Source organism: Parus major, chromosome 1A (assembly GCF_001522545.3).
Source record: "Parus major isolate Abel chromosome 1A, Parus_major1.1, whole genome shotgun sequence".
Classification (NCBI taxonomy): Eukaryota; Metazoa; Chordata; class Aves; order Passeriformes; family Paridae; genus Parus; species Parus major.
In genome coordinates this window covers 40,445,446-40,464,186 of record NC_031773.1, presented here as the reverse complement: position 1 = coordinate 40,464,186, position 18,741 = coordinate 40,445,446, and the positions used below count along the sequence as shown (strand labels likewise).

The following is an 18,741-nucleotide window of genomic DNA, read 5'->3' as shown; positions in this document are numbered from 1 at the left end:
CAGGCCCTGCGACTCGGCGGATCCGCTCGGCCGGCCCGGCCCAGCCCGACCGGGGGCAGCTGCGCTTTCCCCAGCTCCGGTTCCTGCGAGAGCAGACTCCTGTAGACTCCTGGGTCTATAGGTCCTGCCAGGAGCCTGCTCCAGCTCCGGCTTCTCATGGGGTCACAGCCTCCTTTGGGTGCACCCACCTGCCCTGGCGTGGGGCCCTCCACAGTCTGCAGGTCCATCCCTGCTGCACCTTGGATCTTCATGGGCTGCAGGGCTACAGCTGCCTCACCATGGCCTTCACCACGGGCTGCAGGAGACACTCTCTGTCCCGGCGTCTGGAGCACCTTCTCCCTTTTCTTCTTCCCTGACCTTGGTGTCCGAGGGTTCTTTCTCTCACACGTATTCTCACTCCTCCCTCTGACTGCTGTTGCCCAACAGGCTGTAGTGTCCTTGTGGTATCAGAGATTTGTTTTTAAGACCACAGTTGCATCAGCAAGAAGTTGGGTATTATTTGAGCTTCACTAAATTGTTTGTTACATTCCACATTAAAAAACGCACCATAATGGGCAACTCTTTGAAACAATCTGATATTCTGTATTTTACTTGGATGCAATAGAGAGAAAGGAAGATGTTCAGCCTGGACAGGTCATGTAGCAGCATCATACTGATGTCCCAAGCTGGAGGAGCAGTTGGCAACTGTTAAAATGTAACATTCCATCCTGGCTAACAACTGCTCTCCGTTCAGTTCAACAGTTTAACCACATGGAGAAGGTACCACATGCTTCATTCAACTATTTTTTGCTTTAGCTGCACTATCCACTGAGTTTTATTTCTCCTGAAGGTTTGGTATTTGAAAGAAAACTGCTTTCAGGATAAGATGATTTGCCTGACTGCTGATAGCTTTAATTCAAAGAAGTACTTACATTCCACCTGGTAAAAATCCAGGGATGGGTTTAGGGCTCTTGGTTATTCCATCTGTTTTTAAGGGTCAGGGTGTTAGGTGTTAATGCCTGGGAGATGGATTTTGTGTCTCAGGGGGTGGCCCAGTTGTACTGACTACAGTCCAAAAGTTTTTGGAGATGCTGCTCTTAGACATAGCTGTTAATGTCTGGAACTGGGAGAAAACTGCTTCCAAATATTCCAATATTTTCAAGTATGGCCTTGTTTTCATTTTAAAAGTTACTCAGAAACTCATTCCAAAATAACCCCCAACCTGGTATTTACAGTTCTCAGGTGGGATGCCATTCACATCTGGGATGTAAATCTGAGTTTCCATATTCAGGGTAAAGTGCGTGAACACTTGCCTCTTTGGACTTATAAGTTTATCATGTGTTTGAGAAAGATACCTCAAGTTACAAGGATAAGTGAATTGCATCATCAGAGATGACGCTAAAAACTGCAAACTCTGATAAGACAGAGATGCAGAACAATGATTTTATGTATGACTGAAAGAAGTGACTCATGTTGTGAAAGTACTATCTCTGCAATATTGTGCAAACTTTTTAGCTGATGCCATATTGATCAATAGAGGGACAGCAGCAGTATAAGTATATATATATATGAGTAAAGAAATAATCATTAAACAAATCCATGTAGCCAGAGTATTATTCCCATTAGGTTTTTGTTTGTCATCTTTAAAAACAGCTAAATCTGAAAGATGGTGTGAGCAGTGTAATAGAAGCAGTGCCAACATCAGGTCCCAATTTTTTTTTCAGTTTTTGTTGGGACTCATTCTGGGTTTTGTTTCTTGCCCCATGTTTTTCCATAGATTTATGTCCTTTAATATTAAGGCAGTACTGGTGCAAGATTTGCACTTGTACAGCACATTTCATTGGAGATTCATATGATTTTTCCATTGTACAGAAAGTAAACTCAGTGACATGTCAATTAAATGACTTAAGAGATTTTTTTTCCTTCCTGTCAGCTCATGAAAAGTCTGCAGTAAGCTAAGTAGATTGTCTTACCCTTATTCTAATCTAGAAACAATTTTACATCACCGAAGACTGTTTGACCTAACTCAATAACTTTAGAGGTATCTAGAGCTTATGATAAAAGTCATAAAAGGTAATTTGAAATGTTGTAAACTATAAGAATGTGGTCCCACAAAATCTTGGTCATATGTTTATAGCAGTGTGAACTGTCATATATTCAGTCACACAGCATATACTGATCTATTTATTCCATTTTGATTGTCATATTTACAACACCTGAAAATTGTTTTCTCCTGCAGCAAAACTACAGCAAGTTCTCCTGTTTCTGGGAGACAGAGCCCGTAGGCTGTAGGAGGATAAGCTGTGACTTCTTTCACAGAAAACCCCGTAATATAAATGGACTTTATTTGCCACCTAGTAACAGTGAGTAAAAATATTTTCTCGACAATTTGTTCATTAGAGTAATGGAATAGAAAAAAAATGCCCTTCCAGCGCTTATGTAAGGTCAGGAAATGCACCATGGCAAATCAATCAGGTATGATCTGCTATCCCAGCAAGTTTAAGGGAAAGAAAGGAATTTGAATAAGATTTCCACATGAATTATTTTAGCTGTCAAATTATGAATCTTCATACCTTTTAGTGATAAAAAAGATGAAGTCACATTTAGGTTGCTGAGATCCATGGAATAAAAATGTTGCTTAATTTGAATTTCTGATAGATTAAATCTCTCTAGTAGTTCAAATGGTTAGTATGCAGGTCAGAGAAATCAAAAGTAGTGTGTGTGGTGGGAGGAGGAGGTCTGTAGGGACACTGGTATCTGCTGATAGAGCACAACATGTATGGATGAGATGCCCCTTGTAGATAACATGAGATTCCAGAGCTGTTTATGCAGGTATATTTCCAGTTTGTTGTTTTGAATAAAATTTTTGGGCTTGAACATTGGCTACATGTTACTGAAGTACAGTAATAATGTATAAAGCAGCACTCTTTTATTTGTGGAAAACTACACCATTACAAGTTGTGTTTTTTCCCTCATCCATTTCTAAGAGGAGCTCTTGGCTACCAGAAATTCTGGTAGACAGCTGGAACCTGGAAATAGGATAAGAGTCCAGGGCAAAGAACAAAGACAGATGTCAGAAGCAGGAGTGAGGAGAGCAAGTCACTGTGAAACCTGGTGTTCCTGAGATTGCCCCAGGAAAATGTAGCCTGTCATATCTGGGCATGTGGAGCCTAACTAAGCACACAGGATCAAGACAAGACCTGTTTTTCTGAGTGCCCATGCTGCCTTCAGCACAGCTCCCACTTACACAGCACAGGCATGCTTTTGGCTGTGGTGCAAGTCAGAGACTACCCAAAAGACACTGTGGGCAAGGGTATCCTGTGTAAGAGCAGTGTCTGACAATCACAGCTAGAAAACAGACTAAACCCTTTTACTTTTTACTGAAATATGTACAAGTTCAAAGCCTGTGTGCAGCACAATAGCACTGTAAATACTAAACGTGATTTTTTTTATTTTTTTCATTCTTACACTTAAAAATCTTGTTAAACAAATTTAAGTTTTATTTGGTTTATTCTACCTGGAGCTAAAAATAGCCTGTTCTGAACAGTGAAAAAGCTCCATCAAGTTAGTGTTGTATCTCACACATCTCTCACATGAGATACAACAAATCTGATTTGCAACCATGTTATAAAAAAAGGTTTAACGTGATACACATGCTGCTCATAGTCAAGCAAGAGATGCACAAGATTAAAAACAACTGGAATAATTGAAAAATGCCCACACTTTCTTTTAGACTGGAAGATATATCCAACTTTTTATTTTATTTTAATTTATTTTATTATTTATTTAATTTATTTTATTTTTAATATAATACACAGAATAGTATAGTTGCAAGTAGTCAGCTTGAACAATACCCATAGACACACCATCTTTCATAATTTTTCTTTTTAGTCAATTAATACAATGGCTCTTGGAAAGTATTATCTCAATACTAAAGCCATTTTGCTGAAAATATTATGTGTGGAGATAAGTTCCTCAGGAAAATAATATATTTTCTGATTTTTTTTTTTCTGATTAAGTGTAAATTATTTTTGTGAACTTCAAATTCTCTCACAAAATCTACATGTTGTATCTAGTAATGAAAGCTGAGATTTAGTTTGATATCAAAATGTATTCAAATTTAAAATGAGCAATCCTATGCTTAGCATTGCTAAATTCTTTGAAGAGGATGCTCTAGGGATTGATACAGCATATTTGCAAATTTTTAAATAGTGCAGTGATGAAAATGTTCCTCTTTTCAAAAGTCTGTATTCAGCAGTGCTCATGTCCATTCAGAGGAGCTGTCAACCTGGATGTGATACTTTAGTTTCCTTGTAACAAAGTAAATCTAATGTTCTTGTCTGCAGATGTCCCATTGAAACAGGATGTCCAAGGAGGCATTCTGCATCCAGCCCATCGTCAGGACTCACTCAGAAGTCAAGAGAATCTTTTAGTACCAATTCACCCTCCACTGATTATAAACCTCAGTGATGAAGAGGATGATGAAGAGGATGATGAAGAGGATGATGATGAAGAAGACAACTGTAAACAGTTTTTTTTTTTTTTCTTTTATAAGCAAGTTGAAAGGGTTTTGTCAGCTCTTGCAATATACTTCACAACTGATTTGTTAGAATAACCATTACATTTTTAGAAAAGAGTTGTTGAAATGTTTTTGGAACTGGTTTTCAGCTAATCCTTAAAATGTTGGAACTGGTAGTCACCAGATATGAGCAAGGTAGTATTTTCTAACACTTGTGATCCAATTCAAATGGCCGTTAAAAACTATTCAAAATTTTGGAATGAAATTGCAAGTTTAGGAGGTACTTTTTTTCTGGCAAACAAGTGTTTGAACAAGGGCTATATACACTCCTCAGTAAAGGTGAAGTCACAAGTTTTTTTACAAAAGATGCTTGTGTGACTTTAACTTACGTAATTTTTTCAGCTGATTTACCAAACTGTGTAGGCAGTCTTATTTTTTAAAGAAAGTTATTCTTAAATCTAGCAAAGAGAATTGATGTAAAACTCTCCACTAGCTGAGCTGAATATTTATATATATATATATATATATATACACACACACACACACACATATATATATATATGTTAATATATCTACAGTTAAGCCACTGACTGTATCTCACTTAGAGATAAGACATTCATAGGGATGGAACAAATGACACATTCCTGGAGGGTGACAAGTGAGAGAATGACCTGCTTTCAGGCATACATTCAGCAAATTACTGTGCTGCCCCAGCCCACTTTTCACTTTCCCACTGCCTATCAGGCAGTCTGGTAGACCAGCCTGTCAGTGCTTCCTAACTTGGTTTCAGCCTGAGTATGCCACTTAAACAATATAGAAAGTAGGGCTTTGTTAATCTTCATAACCTTAACTGAGAGAGATCTGGAGCACTCACTTCATCAGCTCTGCCAACAGGCATTACAGGGCAGTAGTTTGGGCAGTGGTTTTGTGATAAGCACTCTCTGGTGGGTATAAATGAAAGATTATTTTGAAAATGAATATTTGAGATATTTTTGAATATTTTTAAATTAACAAACATTTGTTTATTAAAATGTGTTTTAACTGCAATCCCATCACACTTGAAAATACCTAATATTAAATCATAATTTTTCAGTCCAAAAGCACAGGTTGCAGTCAAAACCAAAAATAATCAATGACAAAAATAAAAGTCATTATCATATTTTATTATTTAGAATTATTGAAAGCCTGTTTATAGTTATCTTGTAATCTTTTACAAATATTTCCTGCAGATGTTTCTAACTGGATGCCTAAGACTGTTTTAGATATTGAAGAGGAAAGAGCAATAAGGGATATATGCTATAAATCTGGTAAATATGAAATTAATCATTCTTTCCTTGAAGGCAATACTTCCAATACAGTAAACTTTAGGCCTTTTTATTTTTTCCCCTCTTGGGGCATGTATAGGAGAGTATTATGGGATTCAGAACCCTTACAAACACCAATCGACAAAAACTGTGTCTTCACTGTGGCAAGATGAGTTATTACCCTTGGAAACTACTGAACAAAACTTGCAGAAAGGCAAGTATTTTGATTTCTTTGGACTCTATTTACCACTTCTAAAATTGCTGTAATAGGGAGAAACTATTAAATAGTTTTCACTTCCTCCCCACTTTTTAAGTTTAGTGAAAATAAAATATTACAAAAAACACATATTTGTATTTGTCAGCAAATTACAAAAACACTTCATTCTTTTTTGCCATATATATAGTCACACTCGTGGGAATGTCCTGCATCAGTTGTGGATGGAAAAGGTAGAAATGGGCTACTAACACAATCTGTACTTTCCTGACACATGCAATATAGGTATTTCATATAATTTCATGGAAAAGATTTATGTAGTCTTAAGTTTAACCATCCTAAGGTTAGGAATGTAGTTTAAATTTCTCATCTAGGCTGTCTGGTGAAAATAGAGAGAAACAAGAGCTCAAGTGAATCTCATTTTTATTGAATCACCAGGCAGTGCTATAGGGTGAGATGAGCCACTTTTCCAGAGGTGCTCCATGATCTCTGCTGGCTATCTTGGGTGTCTTGATGTCAAAATGTAGTGTTAAATCAAACTTTTCTATAACTAAATTTCGATTAAATATCTTCTTCAATTGTCTTGTAAAAGAGAAGAACAAAAGAGTTACATTTTGTTTTGAATTCTGGACTATCTAACATAAAATAATACAAATTTTTAAACATTTACCCCAGTTCTTGTGGTTTTTCATTTATTATTCTCTTCTACCTTCTAAGTTTGAAATGTTTGTTATTAAACTAGTTTGGATAAATTATTTCTAACAAATACATAGATGAGAGACTCTATGAAACTATAGAGGAGAGACTCAGTGACAAATGTGTGAACATACCCTTTAAGAAGTGTCATTGTTTATCATTAGATGCATAAAGAGAAAAATACAGATATGTTTCCAAAAAACAGTTTTTCTATTGAGTTTTCTGAGGCTTCAGCTACTATAATGATATGCATTCTGAAAATGTCATAAATTCAATTAGATAGGATTAATAAATATAATTCATGGGTAGTGAGAAGCTCATGAATAAGTAGGTAATTTATAGCTGGGTCTTTACTTTGTAGTCATAGTTTTTTAGTCTATGAATTATGATATTTTCTTACAGAACATGAAAGATAGACATCAGTTACACTAGATAGGATTCAAATAATAAATGAGAAAGAAGGTTATGAAATGAGAGATTAAGAGAAATTGCACTAAACTAATCATTGGTTCATAGGGGTGGGAGAGAGTGTCAGTGCCATTACCTGTGCTTACACACAACTAAACATTCTGTTGCCTTTCCAGGTGATGGTAACACAATTCCTACAAGATTTAATAATACAAGAAAAGAAAAGGAGAGTTCAGAAAGGAGAATATCAATAGAGAGTATTCCCAGAACAGATCAGAAATCCTTTGAGAATGGAGGTAATATACTGTAGCATCAGCTTCTCACTGCTGAACATCATGTGGTAAATAACTAAATATGCATGCATTAAACTTCCCCATTTTGCATTTGAGTTATAAAATGATCTTTATGGTCTAGACACTCTATCTCATGCTGAACTGTTAGTTTTAACAATAAAACTCATTGTTTATGATTATATATTATGCTTATTTTAGTATTGCACAGGACAAAATCCTTTATGCAGATTACAGTTGATTTTGGGAAAGAAAGGGTTCTGTGGAGTTATGAAAAAGCAAGTGTAGAGATGCAGACAAGCTGATTAGAGCCTGGTCCTAGTAATGCCAAGGATATGGGTTTGATCCTTGTATGGGCCATTCATTTAAGAGCTGGACTTGATGTTCCTTGTGAGTCCCTTCCAACTCTTATATTCTGTGACTGTGATTCTGTGACTGTCTGAAGTGAAAATGCCTTCAAAAACTGTCACTTTTGTGAGACTATCCATAGTTAAGGTGAATAAGCTTTGTATTTTTCAGTTATCCTACAGAAAAATAACCAAGCTGCAATCCTGCAATTTGTTTAATGGATCTGTTAATCTGTTAAATTAATTTATTTAATGTTAAATATCCCTTTGCATACACTTGCTTGACCATAATGAGAACATACTATTTTGAGCAATTGAGTTCTGCATTGAATCCTGTCATTAAAGCTGAATAATGCCCCATTCTCCTGAATTTCCTTAATACTTAGTGGTATTCAATCCTTTTTTTCATAAATAATTATTAATTATAAAAATAGTAATAATTTTAGTATTTTTCCCCCCTATTTTCCTATTTGTAGATGCAAAATAATGCAATACCATGCTAGGGCTGCTTGCTGTAGCTTGGAGCAAACTGATGTGTGTCTTCTAGCTCCAGAACTATTGCACAGTAGAAATGTATCTTTTATTCTACATCTTTTCCTGTGACCTTTACGTACAAAAGTATCTTTAGAAAGATACTTTATGTCTGTATATGCTTTATGTCTGTATAAACAGTTACCACTGAGCCACAATTCAATAACTGAATCTCTGTTCACAATTATATATATTTAAAGCTTTTAATAGACTATTTAACAGCTCTGTTTAACAGACCATTTTCTCTAATTTTTGTGGGCCTTATTAAATCAGCTATTTGGTTTCATTGTGTTCACTGTATTTTTCTACTCCAGCTAAAAACATGCCATTTAAAAAGCAGACTCTTTGTATTGTTCACCTTTCTCAGGGTGCTCTTGAGTACAGATAACTTTGTGAGACTCCTTCCCTACAGGAGGTGGTGGTTCTGTGATGCAGAGGAACACATTTGTTGATGGGAACAGATTTGAGGCACTACCTCGGGAAAAGGAACCAATTACGTCAAAGTATCCCAATGTGAAAGGTACTTCATTATTATATATTTGCATATTTTTAGATTATATTACTTTTGTTCCTCTGCAAGTGTGGTGAACATTATCTATCTTGTGTAAAACCAATCTGAAGTGAAATTTCCATTAACAGAGTGATTTCTTTCAATGCAAGATGATAGCAATTGTTATGGTTTAATTCTGTTAAAGCTTCTGGTTTAATTCTGCTTCTTTCAGCCAGTTTGCATCCTCTGATAGATTCAATTATGAGTCCCTGAGTTACTAAAGTCTTTGATCTCACATTAGATCATGGGGAGTGCTGTGCACTTTCCACTTCAGACAATAAAACAGATTTGACTGTAGTTAGGATCTCCCAGAACAGAGGACTTAATAAAACCAGTAAAAATATAGTAAAGACTGTAACACTTGTGATAAAGCGTGTTTATCAAAAACTAGTCACGTACAGCAAATTAAAATCCCTACACCAAAGTACCTTAATGATAAGTTTCATCCTTTTCACAGGAGAATTCCAGAATGTGTTTGTCAATGTATAAAATTTTATTGTGAGTACATTGTTATCCAGTTATTTCTTTGCAGTTTTAAAGGGGAAAAAAGGACAGATTTTTGTCTTTAAACTACCCCATAAACTGAAGCAGAAGTTTCTTTTCATTTTCTTTTTAATTTCTGCCAGATTTTGGTCTGAAATGAGAGGAACCACAAGTGCTTGTTTATGTTAGCAGGAAAAAAGGGAGAGCAAATCCTCATCTTCCCAAAGAGAAGCAGGGCCAGGAAAAGAGCTCTGTGGTTACTGTACAATGCAACTTTCCCAATGAAGTTCTGTTTGTAGTTTGAAGTGGGCTTACCTATGCAACTAGTGCTGTTGCTAATTTATCTCCATCATTTGTAGTATTTTGTTATGTTCATGCACTGCACATGTCCAGGGTGTATCCAGGTGCTACAGGTAGAAGTCATTCACAGTTCAGTCAGGCATCCTTTGAAGTGCGTGAATTGGTCTCCATGGGCTCAGCCATGGGTGTTCCAGAGCTCCGCACCTATGCAGTGTAGAGAAAGGATGATCTGATTTTTGAATTTAGAGTTAATCTTTGAGTTGGCCTTCAAGATTTCTTCTGCTAGAGGAGATATAGACACTTGTGCTTTCCTTCTGGGGAATTACACTTTTACAGTAATTAGCACGTGAAATCATGTTCCACCCAAAGGGACCTATTTATGAAGTAGGAGATTATGTTTACAAAACACCACAGTATTCTTGGCTATGAACACATTTTGTTCTTTCTGAAAAAATGAATATGTGTCATTTTAATCCCTCAGAAACAAACCACACTGAACTGGTAAAGAACCACCACTGTAAGGAAGTAAAGGAAAATAAAAGGATTTCTGAGGAGCGAAGAAATTCAGCTAATGTAGTAACTGGCAAAGGTATTTTGTAAAAATCATCAGTTTATTAATTTCTGTTTACTAAATTGTGAGATGATTTAGCACTATCTAGGAAATTTCTGTTTTTAGAAAAATCTAAAAAAATCTAGGAAAATTCTGTGTCAAATATGGGCATCCCATACTTGGACTGGTCTGTCTTCAAAGCTTATTCAGTCTCTGGTTGCCTGCACTATGTGTAATTCTGAATGACAGGACAACCCTTTTGGTTGTATTTTCACTTTTAGGAATTCATACTCCAGACCCCAAAATAAAACCAAGTTATCAACAAAGGGGTCAAAGTAAGGATGTTGAAACTGCTTCTTTGAGTCCATATGGGAGAGAAACTGGAAGATACACTCATTTAAATTCTCCAGAACCTCGACGATCAGCTTATGTAGTCTACCGGACTGTCACTCAAAAACCAAAATTCAATGGATCTACAGGTGGGTTTCTGCGTACACAGAATTCTTAAAATGCCTGTTTATATTGTACTGCATTCAATTGGGTCCCTGCAGGTGAATAAGTTATTAATGCCTAAATACAACCATGACTAATTTGATCAAGTATAATTTTCACAAGTAGATTTCAGCCATGTCTGTAGACAAAAATGTAAAGATTTATAAAGCTTTACAATTTGTTGGACAGGATATTCCTGAACAATAATTGAGCCACAATTTTTCACATTTCATTGCATCCATGAATTTACAGCAGGAATTCATGGATGCAATGAAGTGGTGATGTGCACAAATATAGTGATCCCCAGTTTTTACAGCATGTCTTAAGTGACTTATTCTTTTCAAATATTTAATAAACCTTGAAAACTCCACCTTTAAGCTCTTATTTTATTCTAACTGCTTATAGTAGAAGTATTTTTTGCAGTAGAATTTTAGTTGTGTCTCAAGAAATGTTTCTTGTTCAATCTTATTTTTCATGTAGGATATGATAGAATGACCTTGTTTTGCAGCATATATTTCCATAACTGAGATTTCACTGGAGTTTTCATTTTTATGTATTTCTGTTTATTTTCATTATTTAGGATTATTTTTTTGTTTTGAATAAACAAGGTTTTGGGTCTTATTCACACTTCTGTTATCAATTTAAATGCAGTGTAAATCTTTGTATTTAACATTAGTATTATTTTTTTCACATAAATTATGTTGGACAGAGGACTGAATCTATTCTTTCTGCTGTTCATAAAGGATGGTACTTTTCTTCATCTTACTCTACTGTCTTCTTGATGGTACATGCTATGTCATTAATTTGGCAGGAAACTTACAGGTGGGATTCTGAGTCTTGCATCTTTCTTTCTGGCAATGTGCTTCAGATTTATTACATCTTTTGCTTTATTTTTATCCTGCTAATGCATATAGCCTCACCCAATTTAGTATATCATTTGGGCTTTATTTGAATTTTCGGTTGCTGTGTCCATGACTTCTCTGAATAATTTTTTTTTCCCATTTGTCACTTTGTCAACAGATTTAATGGTAAATAATTTAAATAATCAGAAATCAAAAAGTGATTTCATCTTGCCAATTTCATCTCTCTTAAGCTGGGTTCATTCTCATTTTGAGGTGCCTCCTTGTCTTAATTTCTAACAACAGGGACCTCCTTCAGACAGAGTAATGCCTACTTTAAGGTGAATAAAGTAAAGTGAAACAAATTCCAATATTGGTGTTTTCTCTTGAGGACAAGTAGTTGTGTCTTTTTTCTTTTTTTGAATGTTTGCTTTCATTAAATGTGAACAAGGTGGTATAGGGATTATAGAGAGAACATTCTTTATGTGAGAATGCATTTTATTAAATTTCTAGGTTAAAAAAAGAATAGAACATTTTTGAAAAAATGTGGATCAACATTTTGTTGTAAGAATGATCATTAACTTCTTTACTGCCTTTCTTTCCAGCAGTACCTGAATCCTATGGTCAGAAAAGCTCCAAACAAAAGAATCAGCCTGACAACAATAGGAGATTTTGGACACAGACAGAAAACTATGGTAATGTTTTCACATTGTTTATAAACTGAAAATTGTAGGATTATTAAGAAATTAATAATTTTAATTAATCACATTAAGATGGAATCAAAAGAAGACTATTAAGAATATTAATTTTAAATAAGTTTTTTAGAAAATGGTTTAATGCCTAATGGTTTAATGCTTTAATGGTGATTAAGCAGTATATTCTGAGGCACAATGAACTGTCTAGCACAAAAACATAATATAGCCTTGCATATAGGGCTTTCACAGGCAGGGATAAAACAGAAGCTATTGATATATTTGGGACAGTCTTTAGCCTAGGAACATTCCCTTTGTTAAAACCAAGGATGTCTGTAGCAGAATCTCCACCACACGAGCCTCATGGAAATGCTACAATATTGCAAATTATCTTTAAAGTTCTAGAGAGAGTCTGCCTTTAATACAAGCTCATGTTTCAGATGCGATGTCTGACTCATCTGATGCATTCATTGAAACTTCAGCCAATGTAATATTTAATTCAATGTAATATTTAATATCAGACTAAAGGGGTCTTTCCTGAAATTGTGGCTGAAATTAGGAAGCAATGTGTATGTTTTTCCTACAGGCAAATATACTTCAGGATCTTCTAATTCACCAGCTTGGAGGAAAAGAAATCCACAAGCAAAACAGTTCTCTAAATTTAAAATAACCACTCAGGTAACTGATAGAAATGGTTACAATTTAGCCTTTTTAGGAGAATTGACGTGCCTATGCCCACCTAGAAAATGTAAAAGTGCTTGTAAAACTTCCTCATTCAAAACCTGCAAGACTCTGATCAATGCTGAATAGCTGAAAGAGCAGTTTATAGTTTTGTTTTCTGTCATGTACCTTTGCCTGAATAAATAACCTGTGATTTCTAATTTTTTTATAACAATATTTCTATGAAAGCAAAATGTTTACACTAAAATTAAGTGATACAAAAGGCAGGTTTTGGATTAAAGCACCAGGCAAACACAGTAGAGACCATATGAGTTTGATCTATCTGTTTCTCTGCTGGATTGTTCGTGAAGCTTCAGCAATGGCTGAATAATAACCAGCTGAAATCTGAATCCATGAAAGGACTCAGACTACAAAATGTTTGAAACCTATCCTAAGAACCATTCATACATTTTACAGCTACCTTGAAAGCTGAGAACCTCTATCTCATCTTTCATGTTGAAATTTTACTTCTTAAAATGTTTCTGAAGGAGCGTGTAGTTTTACTTTAAGAAATCATGCACAGAATTTTGTGTATATCTGTTTTAACAGCAGAGTAAAGAAGACATGGAAGTGAATAAAAAAGGAGAAAAAGAAACATCTAAAGGGAAATAAGAAAATTATCAACTGGAATATCCAAAGATGAAGAGACTGCAAATTCCAAAAAGAAGGTGCAGGAAGGAAGCCCACTATAGTGCTTCAAAACTGGTTAAAAATTCTTAAAAGTATGCTCTGCATGGTGACATATAAAGATCTATATTCACTAAGTTTAATCTACTATAAAAATTTGGCAGTTGAAGTTATTTTTACAGACTACAACTCTACACCACAGACTGATAGTTCAAAGAGGAAAAAAAAAAATCCAAAGCAGAGTCTTCCCTTATTATATTTGATATATATTTGATAGCTGTTTTAAAGTATAACTCCTAATATGAATAAATACTATTAGTTATACTTAGCAGTTTCAGAGGACTTTTAATGTAAGCAGTAATAATGTAATGCATTCTAGAACGTGGTTTGCTGGTACAAAAGTCAGATTCCTAGATGATTTAATTGTTTTTCCAGACGTTTGGGGACTCAGTCTGAATTTGATCTTAAGATTTTCCAATTTTAGTGCAGAAGCAGAACTGTGTTATGAACTAAATGAACTTCACAAGAAATCTGTCAGAATTAACTGAGATATGTATTTACATGCATTTCGAACTAAAATATGAAGAGTTGTATAAAGATTGAGAGGAAGACTGAAAAGAAGGATACTTTAATACTGTTTTCTGAAGAAGCAAACCTCATACTGAAGTGTTACATATACATGACTTCATATCTTTTTCTCAGATGTTTTTTCAGTTTTTTTGCATTTACTTGACCTTTTGTCATTCTTAAAACATAATCAGTTTTTGAAGAGAGCCCTTCAAACTTCTTTTCTGTAACACTAGGATCCAGTAATGATATTGGTGGCATCTGTAACTGTGAGAATGAAAGCATTTTGCCACCTTGGAACCTTTTCTGGTTTAGCTAAGTAAAAATGTACAAAACAAGAAGCATCTTTTTAAAATCAAAGACTAGGTGTGTTGGAAATTTTCCCTCCACCTCTAATTCAACATTGATGTTCCAAATTGTAGCACATGATGCCTTGCTGCAACATTTCACATGTTGTCTGCTTGAGGCAATTTAAAATCTCAATTCAGAGGGCTGTTGAATCAAGTTATTTTTTTAATATCTTGATAAAGGCTTTTAATTCCCTTTTTGCTCTTCACATAAAAGAAATATAAATTTTACATTTGCTATTTGTCTAATGTCTTCACAAGTCAGAGTATTAAGTTTGATAAGACCATAAAAGGGCATGGGAAAATGATATGCTGGTCTGATTTTAGCATTCTCTTAAAAAGGATTTCAATATTTAATTTGTGCAAGTGGTTAATATTGTTACTATATATGGATGTGTAAGTGCAGGCTGTGCTGTGCTGCATGTGCTGCCTGCTGCTTGTGCCACACAGGAACAAATCAGCACCTCCTGCTTGGTACGTGCTTGATGATGACACTCCCTGCTGGGCCTCACCTTTATTTAGCAGCAAGTTCTCAGGTGGACATCCTTTCTGTTTGACAGCAGAAGTGAGGAACAGAGTTGGCTTCTTTGGGAAAATCCTGTAAGAGTTCCAGTGACCAAAATGGGGTAATTTCACATGGGTGGAAACTGCAGGGTGTGCTGGGCTGTGGTCAGAGACCCATTCAATCCATGGCTCCCAGCCTCTGAAGGGTCTTATGGTTAACTCTACTATCTTCCTTTTCTTTTTGGTGTGGTCTCAAAAAATCAGGACCTTAAGATGTCCTTTATAGAATCTGAGCACCTTTCTGACTGGCATCAGAAAGAACAAGGCACCTTCTGATACAATTTAACCCATCTCCCCACCCTGAAAAAGCAACCCAACCAACAAAAGCCAAAAACCCCAATTTTCTAGCATCTTAAGATGCAAATATCGCAGCAGGTGGTTGAGCTAAGTGTCAGGCCCTTCTCAAGGGAAAGACAAGGAAATGCAAGAAGAAAAGGATGTGTCTATGAGGGTAGTACTGGGCTGATCCTCAGCTTTTGTGGGACCACAGCTTCAGTACTCTTTTCACTGGAGCTTCCTGTAGAGAAATTACAAATACTGTTTTTTCAGTCATCACTTGCTCAACCCAGAAATTCACAGATACCAAAAAATACTTCAGCACTGCACATTAAATATATGTCTCAACAAGATATTTACAGTTCCTGTGAGGTGTTAGCTGCTCTTGACAGAAACCAGAGGAACATTATAGGATCAAGTGCTTTGTGATCAAATCCTTAATTAAGATTTCCCTTTCACAGCTTTAAAGACACTAAGATTCTCTATAATAATAAAAATACCTGCTTGTTTTCCAGATCACAGACACTTTCCCTCTTATACGTTTTAATCTTGTGTGATTTTCTCTGTCATTGAAGCCCCAGGGAGGAGCCGAAGGAAACTGAGAATATTCAGCATTTCATGCAGCGAGGCCCTAAAGATTGATTGCATTTCTGTACTTTCACATAATCACTGCATGACAGACCCTCCCCCACACTGATTTACACTTATAGTAGTTGAAAATAAACTCTGAGATAATGAGCCAAAGAGCAGAGGCAGAGGGTGACTGAAGCAGGGTTGAACTTGCCCTGGTATTAAGTATGCATGGCCATAATCTACTGCTGAATTGGAAGGCCCAGGAGAAATAAGTGATTTGTTGCTTTCACCCCAGACATGTTAAAATATGCTAATGTTTTTCCAGATGGTACTTCTAAAAGCACATCAGACATCTAATCTAGGTGAATCATTTTCCTTAGTAAATAGAATAACAGTGCTACCAGCTGTATTTTGACAAAAGTTTGCAAAGCTTCCAGTGTGAGATCCTGCATTCCTTAACAAGCCTGGCTAAATTATTGTTATTAACTCCCAGCGTCTCAGCAGCACTGATATTGTAAATATTTTATTTATTAATTAAGGTAGGAAAGTCCGTCTCAAATTAGCACCTGAACAAGAAAAAAAGCTTGTTGTAAAATAGAAATGGAGTAAAATGTCCCTGGGAATTGTAGACTTTGTTTAAAAAGAAGGATTTTTGACAGTTTTCTCCTAATAAAGATATTTTCTGATGAAAGCTCCCTTGTACAGCGATGCATTATGTAAATATATAAATTTATTAAGCAACCCGAGTCTGTCCATCATTTAACTGTGCCTGGGGCCAGCAGGGGGCGGTGCAGTCCCAGGAATGGGTTGAACACGCCCAGCAGGGCTCGCCGCAGCTGCAGCCTCTCCCTCCGCCGTGCGCTGCCAAGCTTTACATTCAGACAAAAGGCCACAGTCGTCTTCTTATGGCCAGCTCGGGGGAGGACTACAACACCCTACATTCAAAATTCCTAATTAGCTTTTTTTTTTGTTTTTTCCCCCTTTTAACAGTGTGGTGATATAATCGCATTCTACACACTTTCCAAAAGATGTTTTCTGTTATCTCCTGCTTTGGACAGTTCTCACCACAAGCGGCTTCTCAGGGAAACTGAGAAGTCTTTTCAAAGAGATGTCCTCAGACTGGGAGTCTCCTTTAATCTTTCTAGCCTGGAAACATATTAGAGGTTTTTAAATACCTTTTCTTTTTATATTTGGGGTATTTTGCAAGTGGAAATATTGATGGAAACATGCTACTGTGATATGTAAGATTTAGGGCACCTGAGAGCACAACAGTTATGCTTAAAATCCTGCTCCCTCTTTCCTTTTTTTACTTCCTAAGGAAAAGGCTGTTAGGCAAGACTAGATATTAAATTGGCAGGGTCATTTGAGAAGGTAAAGTGACATCCAAAACTCCTTAGTTCATTTAAGAACATACACAAAAGACACATTTGGGGTTTTCTTTTGGTGCATTTTGCTTTCCCTGAGCAAAAGCAATCTCTTCAGATATTGGTGTCATTGTTGTTGCTGTTCATCCATGATCATAGAATCATGAAGGTTCTAAAAGACCACCAAGATCACTGAGTCCAAGGTTTATTAATGAATTTCCAATCAAAGGATGGATTGTGCTTCTTATGTCTTCACGACTCATTCTGCCCCCCAGGACAATCTTCAGGGCACCTTTTGAAGATTATTATAGTGCCTCACTGAATATGCATGAAGTACAACTACTCTAGCAAGACCCACAGTAATCCTTATGACTTCCACACAATTACTAATATTCTTAGATTCAAGTGTATCTTGATTGATCACAACAGAGTGGCTTCCAAGATTTTCATTGCAATATGCATTGCAGCCTGCCAAATTGATATTGCTCTTAGAGATAGATGAGGATGTGAAATGCTGCAAGACTTTAACTTTGGAAGAAAAATTTGCAAACTGGGAAAACAGAGTAGAGAACTGTAGAAGGTACAATAAATTATGGGAATGCAACAATCAATCGGAAGTTATATAAAACATGATTCGCATCAGCTCTTTCATGGGTCCAGTACCAATCAAAACCTTTGTTCTCTTTGGCATTGGGAGTACTTGATGATGAAGGGAAGACAGAAGTCTTAAGTAATTTGTGCTCATAAGTACCAGACCATTAACATTCAGAAATTAAATATTTGTTCTGAGGGATGATTAGTTTTATTTCATTATGTTTACGTCTCTAAGTCTTTCTCATAGGCCAAAGCACATGTCAGCAAGAATAGTGCCATTACAGATTGGATGAATGGAGTGCTGAACTACTCACTGAAACTGCCAGCTGTCAAGAGAAGTCTTGAGTCTGTTAAAAAGTAAAATTAAATCGTGTGCCGCTGTGTTTTTGTGTCCAATATGAGGAACTGAAACATATGATAATTAAAATATTTTGTAAATTACTTAAAACTGGATCCTTGGGAGAGGGAATTGTTTAACATTTTGTGAAATGACAATGATGTATTTCATAGTGAAAATGCCACATGACAGTAGTACTGAGATTCCTGGTACACTAACAGAAAAATATCCTTCAGGTAAGGCAGCTGCAATGTTTCAAGTATGGAAACTGGCAGATGTTTAGCATTTCTTAACTTCAGGCCACAAATACCTGCTGCTTGATTTAAGGCACTAGAAAAACTAGCAGCATGGCTTGAACTGAGGCTGCTGTAGAATACATAGCCACAATAGATGAACTCTTTTGATTTACTGTAGTTTTATTTGCCCTAGAGTGCTCTGCACTATTTTAAAGTGACACACTTTCACAGCAGGCTCTCCTCCCCTATTGTAGCATGACTGATCCAATATTTGGTTTGCTGAAAAAAGCTGTTTTAAAACCATTATTTTAAAATCCCCAGGATGGTACACACTATCTTTAT

General features: G+C 36.0%; 1 protein-coding gene across 1 annotated transcript; it reads left to right on the top strand.

Annotated features, from left to right (window-relative positions):
• The first annotated feature begins 18 nt into the window (after positions 1-18).
• C1AH12orf50 (chromosome 1A C12orf50 homolog) lies at positions 19-16,569 on the top strand. The gene is made up of 12 exons (XM_015626960.3): positions 19-759; positions 2,219-2,342; positions 4,326-4,502; positions 5,728-5,805; positions 5,903-6,016; positions 7,297-7,416; positions 8,701-8,808; positions 10,103-10,210; positions 10,453-10,650; positions 12,108-12,197; positions 12,781-12,872; positions 13,464-16,569. The coding sequence occupies exons 1-12, from the start codon at positions 751-753 to the stop codon at positions 13,524-13,526; spliced, it is 1,281 nt and encodes a 426-aa protein (XP_015482446.1). The 5' UTR covers positions 19-750; the 3' UTR covers positions 13,527-16,569.
• The last annotated feature ends 2,172 nt before the right edge of the window (positions 16,570-18,741 follow it).

Excerpts from the sequence above, each read along its gene's own strand:
- C1AH12orf50 (XM_015626960.3), top strand. Across the intron at positions 6,017-7,296 it reads TGAACAAAACTTGCAGAAAG|GTGATGGTAACACAATTCCT; the intron begins GCAAGTATTTTG and ends TTGCCTTTCCAG. Across the intron at positions 8,809-10,102 it reads AAAGTATCCCAATGTGAAAG|AAACAAACCACACTGAACTG; the intron begins GTACTTCATTAT and ends TTAATCCCTCAG.